Here is an 11528-nt window from a genome sequence, read left to right as displayed (position 1 = left end):
AAAAAAAAAAAAAAAAAAAAAGCTTTACCAGCAAGAACACTTACAGGACTCCCTGAGACATGTCTCTACCCAAATCCTCCAAACTCCTTGTTGCAGAATCTGTTATGTCTGTAGTCATCTCAACTGAAACACACATGAGAACTTCGTGAAAAATTTCTTAAAACCACAAGAAAGTGGCACAACGATCTTAAAGAAACGTGCACACACTTGCCCCACCTGAGCTGACGCTGTCCTGCTTTTCAAAAACAGAATCTTCAGGGATCCCACCGAATCTGCACTTTACTCCTTCCCTGTGGCCAAAAACAAAACCAGTGAGCTTGCTTGCCACCCGGAAGTTTAGTTCACTGTTTAAAGATGTGTTGTACCCTTTCTTATTCAGCTACAGTGTTGCTTTCTGAATTTTAAAACCATCTTTTCATTCAGGAACTACTTAGAGCCCCGTACTAAACTTAGGTTGATAGAAAAGAAACAGAGGTGTTACCTCCACCAGCCATCAACTTTTCATCAACTACAGAAAACACGCACGCAGAGACGGGCAGGGGGTGACACACAGCACCACGTGGTTAGGGAAACGAGGGTCCCAGTGGATTATGACGACCAGACAGCTTGGAATAACTTGGAGTGGGGACTTTGCAGGTAGCAAGAGAGTGGACCTTCAAAGGTTGGGAAGGGAAAGTCCAGATCAGGTAGGACTTCGGGATACACAGATGGGGCTCTGTCTGTCTAGAGAAAGCAGAGCCCAGACTAAGGATACTTTGAGCATTTCACTCTAAACCTGGGAACCTTCTATCCAGCCCTCTGTCCAGGGCACACATTCCAGCTCTACCCCCAAAATAAACTTTCAACCACTTTACTTCAAAGAATCCTTAGAACGTAACTTTTTGTCACTGAATCTTTAAGTTTGATTTTTATAAACACATATTTGCAGCAGAACATAAGGATTATACTTACCATCGGGAGTTGGTGTACATAACAGATCTCTGTTCTTTTCACCTCCCATTCCTCTTGGATCCCTTCCCATTTGCAAAAGATCTTTTGTTACTACATCTTGGGAGGCTTTTTTGTTTGTTTGTTTTTTGGGTGTTGTTTTTTTTTTCCTGGTACTGCGGATCCAACTCGGGTCTTTGCAATTGTGAAGCAGGTGCCAGAATCACTGAGCTAAATCCCTGGCTCAAGCGCTTTACCAGGGAAGTGTTTTGTTGTTGTTGTTTTTACTGCATCTTAAGCACCAAACCTTCAGCTTCTCTCTCTCTCTCTCTCTCTCTCTCTGCCACAAAATTGTTTAAGTGTATATTTAAATCTCACTACTTTTCAATGTGAGATGTCTAATAGAAGCTTGAGTAGAAACAGCATTCTAGTCCCCTGCATATACCAGCAACATTTTATGAGTGTCTGCTCTTATATTTTGTGTTGAAACCTCCCGTGCCTTTTCCTTTCTTAAAATGTATTATAAAAAATAAGTTTCCTTCTGCCATCACTGCTTCGAAATTATTCATTTTCTAGTACATGCTATATATAATCAAATTTTAAAATTTTTAGAAATATTAGAAAATTTATGAGTGGACCCAAAACTTAAAAACACCATGCAGAGATAATTATTATGGGTTGTCTTCTTCCAATTTTTCCTAGGCATATTTCCATTTCTTGACAAAAGTGGGCTTATACAATATATACAGATAGCTAGTCAACTATTCCAAATAAACACAATGAGTGTTTCTATTTTCAAACATTAATCCCATAGTAATTTTGAATGACAATTTAGGAAGTACATATCATAATTTATTGGTCCATTGCTCTATTTTTAAACATCTAGGTTTCTTCTATTTATCACTTTCACAAACAACCTCTACAGTATTAGAGCATATGATTATTTTTCTTCAAGTTACATTACCAGCTCAAAGAGACTACACATTTTTAAGGGTATGGTGTATATTATTGTTTTGTTTTGTTTTCTGGTACCAGGAATCAAACTCAGGACCTTGCGCTTGAGAGGCAGGCGCTGGCATAGTTAAATCCCCAGCCCTCTGATATATATTCTTAAATTGGTCTTTTTTGTTGTTGTTCTTTGTTTTTAGACCATCTCACTATATGGTTCAGGCTGGCCTGAAACCCACAGGGGTTTCCCTGCTTCAGCCTCTTGAATGCTGGGATTAAAGACGTGTGCCACCACACCCATCTTCAACTGGACTTGAAAAAACTTGCACTTCTACCAAAAATGTAGAAGAGGTTGAATACTGCCCCCCTATACTCCACAAAGTGGGATAAAAATCATTCTTTGTTGATCTTCATTAAACCGATTATAAAAACAGGTGCATTCTCTTTATTTACATTTCTTTACATAAAAGATTCTATATTGTTTTATATTTACTTTGCCTTCAATTATTAACCTGCATATGGCAAATGATATTTTAGTCATATTTTCTTAAGTCATCTAAAACCCTTAATCCTAATAAAGGTCTAGCAGGTATTGCTACTCTTAGGACTTGAAGTTTTAAGCAAATCCCTTGTATGCACTGGCCGATGGCTGGAGGTTCATGGGTACGAAGCACATGCAGGGGCTGACCCTGAAAACGAAGGCGCCCGAAATCACGAAAGCCCATCTTTCTTCAGCTTTTCTTCCACTCCCACTCTTTTCCCTATCCCTTTAGCCTCCCTGTATGTTAAGCAGACGGTGTCACTCCAAAGCTTCATGCGCTCCGAGGCTGGGCCTCTGGAAGGTGATGGCGGACCACGGAGGTGGATTTGTCTACTCCTGCACTGGCAAACGTCAAGCCGGCAAGGTTTTTTCAGAAATAGCACCCTACGATCCAAGCACCTTCCAAAGCCCCCTCGGCAGCAGAGCGTGCTGGTGGGGCTCGGAGTAAAGCTGGGTCACCGAGGGGAGGGCGGTGACCTGCCAGGGTGTTACCTCCTCCCCAGCTCCTCCCTTCTCTCTCGGCTTCCTGGGCACCGTGATGTGATCAGCTCTCCTCCGCTAGGCCCGTGTGCTGTGCTGCTTCTCCTTGAAAGGGTCGGTGGTAGGTACAGGGTCCCAGGGAAGAGCACATAGTAAATGTTCAAATTACACTCACTGCCTGCCACCACTCCCCTAAGTCTCGGAACTCTGGGAAGTTAAGGAAGGAGCATCGCAAGTTCAAGCCCAGCCTGGGCAACTTAGTGACTTGGCAAAGACTGCCTTAAAATTAAAAAATAAAAAACGGGCTGGAGATGTAGGTCAGTGCAAAGGGCCTAAATTCAGCCCCCCAGTAACACCAAAAACAGGGAAGGGAGTTCACAATAAATGAACATTATCTAAACTAACGCACAGGGCAGTGGTCCTCAAAGGGTGCCCACCTCATCTGCAGCAGCAGCGATATCACCTAGGAACTTGCTAGGGTGTAAATTATTGGCCTCATCCCAGACTACGAAATCCTAGGGAGGGTGGACAATAAGCATTACATCTTTCAGGAGATTGTAAGGCTGCCAACAAGCGAGATGCACTAGGTTACAGTAGCTCCATCCACACAAAAGAGCAGTGACTAGCACCAACTCGAATGAATGATTAAAACGGAAGCTTAAAGGACGTTCTGCCAAGCCCTCGTTACCGTTTGGGTCTCGAGCACGCCATCCACTCCTTCACGGCAGCGTGGAAAGCATCCACATCCACTTGTGGGTCTGCCTTTCCAGGGTCGAGCATGGTCCACAGCTCCTCAAGGTCCCTGTCTTCCAAATCTTGGCTACTCGTTTTTCTAAGGTAATCTATTACTTTGCCCACTCCTGTTGAGCCTTAGGAAGAAGAAAAGCAAATCAGTTTTGAAAGGTGGAAAAAGCCAGTATTTTTAATGAATGAAGTCCGCACTCTTCCAGGTCCTTCAGACCCCAGAAATATGCCATGTAACCTTCACGGTCTGCTGAGCTGTCGGAAGTGGAAAGGCCACTAGCTTTAAAACCTGTGTCAAATCTTGTCACCAGATTATCTGCCATGTGACATTGGGAAAACTACTTCATCTCTTATTTAAGGGACCCGTTTTCCATATCTGTGAATTCTGCAGGACGGCACTTACCATACAGTTATTATGAGGTTTAAATAATGATGATATATGTAACCAATAATCAGTTATGGGAAGAGAGAAAAACGCCACTGTTTTGTTTTGCCTCTCATTCTTTTCTTAAAAAGTATTCAATGATTTAAATTTCTTTCATCCTCCTTAGATGAAATTTCAGTCTCAAGTAAAAAGTGACTTGGGGTGGCGATTCTTAAATACAGTTAGTCCTACTATTACTTTCAGAAACTGAAATGATTTGAAATCCATAGCAACTCCACGTCTCTCTCCCTCCACGCAGCCCCTTTACCTCAATTGACAGCTCTGGGAGCTCCGGGCCTTCATGGACTCAGCCTTGATGGCAAAAGCACTGTTCATCCTGGCTCCCCTTTTCTCTGTCTCTTTAATTCCCTCTTCGAGTTTTTCTTTTAACCTTGTGTTGTAGCACTGAGCTGATCAGAACCTACTGCGGGGGTCTCTGACCATTACTGGTCTTTGAGTGAGGGTGTTTTTGGACAACATTAACGTTCGATCCTGTAGGCTGAGGAAAACAGATAGTTCTTAATGTGGGTGAGCCTCTCCCAGCCAGTTAAAGGCCTTCATAGCACAGAACAGCTGACCCTCACCCGAGGAAAAAGAGAATGGTCCCTGGCTACCTTTAAACTAGGACATGGGTTCTTTTCTCTGCCTTTGTATTCCAACTAAAATGTTGCGTCTTCTACACACTCAAGCCTGCTAGCTTTCAGACCGGAAACACACCATCGGCCCTCCTGTTCTTGGCCCTTCAAACTTGGACTTGAACTAAGTCCCCCATCTCTGGAGTATCCGTCCTGTGTGCTCACTCTACAGAATTTGGGTCTCGCAGTCTCTATAACTGCATGACTCAGTGCCTAACAATAAATCACACGTTCATACAACTTGTTATTTTCTTCAGTGAAATAATTCCTTCAGCTCTGTGAAGGCAAAGAGGTTTTCTGGCAACAAAAAAGCTCCATTCACCCTAAAAATATAACTGAGAATGCATGCAACTATTTGCTGCATAATGTGCATGTGGTATTGTTCATAAGAGAGAAAAGGTAGCATCCAGCGGAGATGGATTAAATACATTATGCTATGTCCCAAAAAAGTGTACTACAGGAAAATTTGTTCAGTAATTTGGAGGACAAGATGGCTGAATGGGAGCGCCCAGAACTCCCCTGATATTCTCCCGAGGAAACATATAGCTTCATAATGAGCGTGAATGACAATGGGAAAACACAAAGGGACTAGAACCTTATGAGCCAGAGACAGCACAGAAAGAAAAACAAAGCACTTCAGCATCTGCCACCACTGGCCCCACAGCCAGCAGAAGGGGAGTCTGCCCTGTGCGGGAAGAGAGTGAAAGAGAGAGCTCCAGCAAGCTCCCAGACACTGGAAGCTTTCACACTCCTCATAAGCTTGGAGCCCACTCAGATAAATAACTTGAAATCCATGCAGTATCCTGGAAATGGAAAAAGATCTCACATCATCTCCCAGTAAACCTCAGGATGCGTCAGCCAGGAGTCACCTTAAGAAGGGTTCTACTGTCTGAATTCAGACTGCTGTAGGTCAGAAACTCCTATACATTCTTATCTCTGGGGCCGCATGGACACAGTACTGCACCACCTTAGCGGGCAGGTGCCTGTGAACCCAACGTGGCCAAGTAAAGTGATTCTAACCCAAGTCCACTGTAGGGGGTGGGTATTAAGACATGGAGGAGACGGGAGGTTGCTGCCCTTAAGGAGGAGGATACTGAAGAGTTTGCATTCTGGGACCAAAGGCATGGCCAGCCCTGTGTCAACTGAGGTCAATGCCAAGACTGAATGAAGACACCCATAGCATTCCTGCTACTCCTCCCTCTTGTGCCAGGATCAGCTACCTGCTACTAACAGGGTGAGGAAGAAACACTGTGGTTTCTACCGCTGCCCAGCCCGCAGGGGTGTGTTTGAGGCTGACTTCAGCAACTCCATGGTGACAGCTGTTCCACCACCCCAGGTGTGCAAGGACTCCAGCTGAAAGGAACTGTGCTCAGCTCCAGCTGAAGTCTAATTTTCTTGGAGGCATTGCCACCAAAGCCACAGAGAAGAACAGCCATAGTTCCTGCTGCATCCTGCCTGGGCTCCTATGGGTCCACCCTGTTCCTCTTCTGACCACACACCACCATCAGTGAGTGTGAGCAGCACCGAGGGGTTGCTGAGTTCGCACCACCAGTCCTTCCCTGGCTCCATCCACTGCTGATTAGAGGACAAGTGCTTCAGGCCCCTCACCCTGCTGGTGCCAGAGACCTCATGGGCAACAGTGCCAACCCCAATAGTGCATGAGGATAACTTTGTCACAGATACCTTTGTCTGGGCCACCACTCCCAGTATAGGAGTAGCAGCACAAAGTGTACATCACATACTTGGCCGTCTACACCACACCTACCTGAACTGCTAAAGGGTCCCACGCCTTGTATGACCCCAGAGATAGCAGGTCTCTCCAACTCTACCAGAACGTGTACCATGCCTGACGTCATCAATCACGGCCAAAAAGTGACAGCAAAACACATCACGGTACCCCAATGCAGCACATTGCCAACAATGAATAACAAATCCACAAGCCAAGACACATTTGGAGAAAAAGCTGCTCATTAAGAACTCCAGCCTGGGCTGGGGATTTAGCTCAGTGGCTCTGCTGCCTGCCTCACCAGCACAAGGTCCCGCGTTTGATCCCCGGTATAAAAAAACAAACAAACAAACAAACAAACAAAAAAAAAAACCATCCTATGAAAGTAGAAGTATCTTATCTACTTGACGTACAAATCTCAACACAGGAAGCCAAGACCATACAAAAATAAGACCATGCTTCCAAAAGAATAATTCCATCAATAGATTCCCCAAAAATAAAGAGATAAAATGCTGCAAAACAATGTTAAAGAATGGTTATAAAAAAGGACAACGACGCCTAAGAGAATAAAGATAAACAGATGAAATTGGGAAAACAATGTAAGATAATACCTGAGAAATCCAAAGCAATAGGACATTTTGGGGAAAACACACAGAAACCTTGGGAATTAAATAACATCAATAAAAACATAGTTAAAAGCCTCAGTAGCAAACTAGAGCAAGCAGAAGAAAGTATCTGAACTTGAAGACAGGCCTTTAGAAATACACTTGTGAAGGAAAGAAGAAAAAAGGCAAAACTAAAAGTAAAACAAGCATTTGAGACTCTGGTGCAGCTACTTCTACACTAAATGAACAAGTATCAACATTTTCAGAATACCTGAAGACAAGGAGAAAAAAGGACATAGAGAATCTGTTCAATGAAGTAACAGCAGAAAATGTCCCTAAATTTGTGCAAGACATGGACTTTCGCATTCAAGAGACCTATAAGACTCCTAGTAGACACGACCAGAAAGGGCTTTCCTCACAGTATATTACATTCATATTGTCAAAAGTGTAACACAAGAAAGAAATTTTAAATCTGCAAGAGAAGAACTCCAAGTCACATTTAGTGGCAGCTCCATTAAACAAACAGCAGACTTGTCAACAGCAACCCTATAAGCCAGGAGGAAGTGGACTGACATTTTCCAAGTCCTGAGAGAAAGGAAAAACAAAACAGCCAACCACATTACTACACCCAGACATACAATCCTTCAGAAATGAAGGAGTTATATAGATCTACCAGCCTAAGCAGAAACTGAAGGAATTCATGACTAACAGACCATAAAACTTATAAAAGACGCATAAGGAAGTCCTACATCCAGAAGTGAAAGATTACCATCATGAAAGCAAAAATCTCTCTCAAAGAGTAAAAACACAAAATAGAAATTAAAAAGAATGAAACATTATCAATAAATTGCCAAATAGATATATAAAAGATAAAGCAAAGAGAAAAAGAACATCCAAAACAACTAGAAGAAAACAAACAAAATGGCAAGAATAAGTCCTTTACCTATCAATAATAAACTCCAGGGCTGGGGATGTAAATCAACGGCACTGTGCCTGTCTCTAAGGTGCACAGTCCTGAGTTCAATCCCCGCTACCAAAAACTAAATAAATTAATTAAATAAAATAAACTCCAATGTAAACGGACTAAAATGGATTACGTTTCCAATTAAAAGATACAGACTGGGTGAATGGATTCAGGGAAAAAAAAAAAAAAACAAGAGTCAGCAACATGCTGCCAGTAAGAAACTTCACAAGACTGAAAGTAAAAGGATGGAAAAATGACACTCCAAGCCAATGGAATCCTAGGCAAGCAGGAGCAAGCAATACTGTAGCTGACCAAATGGACACCACGACAAAATGTAAGAAGAAACAGAGGCTACTATATAATGACCAAAGGATTGACTCAACAAAATACAATACTCGCTCAATTTTATAGAAACTCTTAGACCTCAGGGTGAGTGAGACAGGCTCCATATGACAACAGTGGAACAGTTCGACACCGTTTTTATTGGTGGGCAGACCATCTAGACCAAAAAACATCAACAAAAAAATAACAGAATTAAACTAGTACAGATCAAATGGATTTAACAGATATTTACAGGATAAATGCCCTCTAAGAGCCGCATAATATACAATGTTTTCATTAGCACATGGAATGTTTTCTAAAATAAACCACAAAACAAGTCTTGACAAATTCAAAACAGTGAAATCACATCCAGCATCTTTTACCACGATGGAGTAAAAACAGAAGACAACAACCAATGGAATTTTAGAAATTACACAAATGCACAGAAGCAGTGGTTCAAACTTGTTGTAATCCCAGCACTCAGGAGGCTGAGGCGGGAGGATCCCAGTGAGTTCAAGGCCAGCCTGGGCTACATAATGAGTGCAGGGCCAGGAGGTTAGCTCAGTGGTTACTGCCTGCCTCGCAAGTGCAAGGATCCAAGTTTGACCCGTAGTACAAAAAAGAAAAAAAAAAGCAAAAGCAACAGCAACAGCAACAGCAACAAAAAACAAATGCATGAAGATTGAACAAAACACTACTGAACAATGAGCCACTGAAAAGTCCACAGAGAAATTTTTTAAATTTCTCAAGATAAATAAAAATGGGGAAGCCGCACGTGGTGGTGCACGCCTGTAATCCCAGCACTCGGGAGGCTGAGGCAGGAGAATCGCTCTGAGTTCGAGACCAGCCTGGGCTACATAGTGAGTTCCAGGTCAGTCTCAACTACATAGTGAGACCCTGTCTCAAAAACAAACAAATAATAATAGTAATAATAATAATAATAATAAATAAAAATGGGAACACAGCATACCAAATTTGTGGAATGAATCAAAAGCAATGCCACAAGGGCTGGGGATTCCACTGCCTGCCTCGCAAGCACAAAGTCTCAAGTTAGATCCCCACTACCAAAAAAAAAAGCAATGCTAGAAGGACTTTTATAGCAATGAGTTCCTGTATAGAAAAAAAATTTAATAACATGTAACAATACATCTCTATGAATTAAAACTCAAAGTTAGAATATCAGAAGATAAATGAGACACTAATAAAACAATACAAAAGATACATGATACAAAGAGTTCCTTCTCCGAAATTATAAATAAAATTGATAAATCTTTAATTGGACTAACCAAGAAAAAAAAGACTACAAATAAAATTAGAGGTCGAGAAGGCGATGCTGCAACCAGTACTACAGAAACCATAAAGACCATTATGGATTATTATGAAACACTATGTGCTAATAAGTTGGAGAATCTAGACGAAATAGATACATTTTTTTATTCATCTGACTCATCAAAACTGAACCAACAGGATCCAAAAACACCCGGAATACATCAATACCAAGGAATGAGGTAAAATAAGGAATAAAAAAGCTTCTGGGGAAAAAAAAAACCAAACAAACAAACTCCAGGACCTGTTAAAGCTTACAAAGTTTGGAAGAATGTCTAACGCCAATTCCTTTCGAGCTATTCCATAAAACTGAAAGGGAAGAAACCTTCCCAGACTGATTCTGTGAGACCAGAATTACCCTGTTCCTAAAGAGAGGTAGGGATACGCCAAAAAAAGAAAACTGCAGACCAATATTCCTGAGGAACACAGCTGCAAAAATCATTGACAAAATGGTAGCTGAGATGAGAGACTCACAAGTTAAAGCCCAGCCTGAGCAATTTAGTGATTCAGGGAAACCCTGTCTCAAAAACACGACACAAACAAGCAGACAGACAGGCAGGCAAGTGGCAAGCTGTCAGGCTAGGCACGCGGTTCAGCACGAAGCCCCACCTCCCACCACACCATGATCAAGTTTGTTTCATGCCAGGGATATAAGGACGGTTAACCTTATACAAATCAATGGGATGAAGGATAAAAATCCTATGATCATCTCAATAGGCACTAACAAAGCGTTAGATACCATTCAGCATCTCTTCCTGAGGAAAGCCCTGAACAAATTAGGTATAGAAGGACTGTACCTCAACACAGTGAAGAGTATGTACAGTAAACACTATACTAGATAGTGAAAAACTGAAAATATTTCCCCCAAGATCAAGAAAAAAATAAGGGTGCTGACTCGAACCATTCTGAGATATCATGAAATATCAATGTCATACTAGACAGAAGTTTTAGCCAGAGCAATCAAGGTGGAAAAAGTAATAAAAGGCAAAATTATAGAAAAAGAGAAAGTGAAACCTCTAAGATTCTATACACAGAGAAACCGAAGTTCTCCACCAAAAGACCATTAGAACTGATTCAATGAATTCAGCAAAGTAGCAGGATACAAAATCAACATATAAGAATCAGTAGCCCCGACAAGTTTGCTAAGAAATACGAAAGCAATCACATTTACAAGAGCTACAAAAATAAAATAAAGTACCTAGAAACTTAAGAAGTTTAAGGTAATTATAAGACATTGATGAAATAAATTGAAGACACTAAAATATATAAAGACCTCTCATAATCCTCATAATCATGGATTTGACTTTGTTTTTTGGGTTTTTGGTTTTGGTTTTTTTGGTACCAGGGATTGAACTCAGGACCTTGTGCTTGCAAGACAGGCAGCAGCACCACTGAGCTAAATCCCCAGCCCCATAATCATGCATTTGAAGAATATTACTAAAATGTCCACTACCCAAAATGATTTACACATTCAATGACATTCTTCATTAAAAAAAAGAACCAAAAAAAAAAAAAGAGTTCTACAGTTCAGATGGAAGCACAAAAGGCCTGCATTATAAATATCAACACAAAAACAGGGGTCAGAGACCTACGTGGATAAAGACTTGTAGATGTAAGAACTGAATGAAATGCTAAATCCACTAGCAGAAAACTTAAGGAAACCCTTCTAGATGCTGCTAGGCAATGAGGTTTTAGATAGGACCCCAAATCATAGGAAACAAAAGCAAAAGTTGACAAATAAGATTACATGGACCTAAAAAGTTTCTGCACATCAAAGGAAGCAATCAACAGAGTGATGAGACAACCTACGAATTGGGAGAAAACTTCTGTCGGCTAGTCATCTGACAGATGACTAATATCCAGAATGCAAAAAAAAAAAAAAAAAAA

General features: G+C 41.4%; 1 protein-coding gene across 1 annotated transcript in view; it reads right to left on the bottom strand.

Annotated features, from left to right (window-relative positions):
- Window positions 1-11528, bottom strand: part of Irag2 (inositol 1,4,5-triphosphate receptor associated 2) — a 115976-nt gene that overhangs the window by 90875 nt on the left and 13573 nt on the right. Inside the window, exons 3-5 of the mRNA XM_010615129.3 lie at window positions 3585-3765; window positions 217-290; window positions 45-123 (exon numbers count right to left, since the gene is read on the bottom strand). Of these exons, the coding sequence (XP_010613431.2) occupies window positions 45-123; window positions 217-290; window positions 3585-3765 (334 nt within the window). The remainder of the gene's footprint in view (window positions 1-44; window positions 124-216; window positions 291-3584; window positions 3766-11528) is intronic.

Source organism: Fukomys damarensis, unplaced genomic scaffold, assembly GCF_012274545.1.
Source record: "Fukomys damarensis isolate Sample0158 unplaced genomic scaffold, DMR_v1.0_HiC HiC_scaffold_19, whole genome shotgun sequence".
In the NCBI taxonomy this organism is placed as follows: Eukaryota; Metazoa; Chordata; class Mammalia; order Rodentia; family Bathyergidae; genus Fukomys; species Fukomys damarensis.
This window is presented reverse-complemented; position numbering and strand designations above follow the sequence as displayed.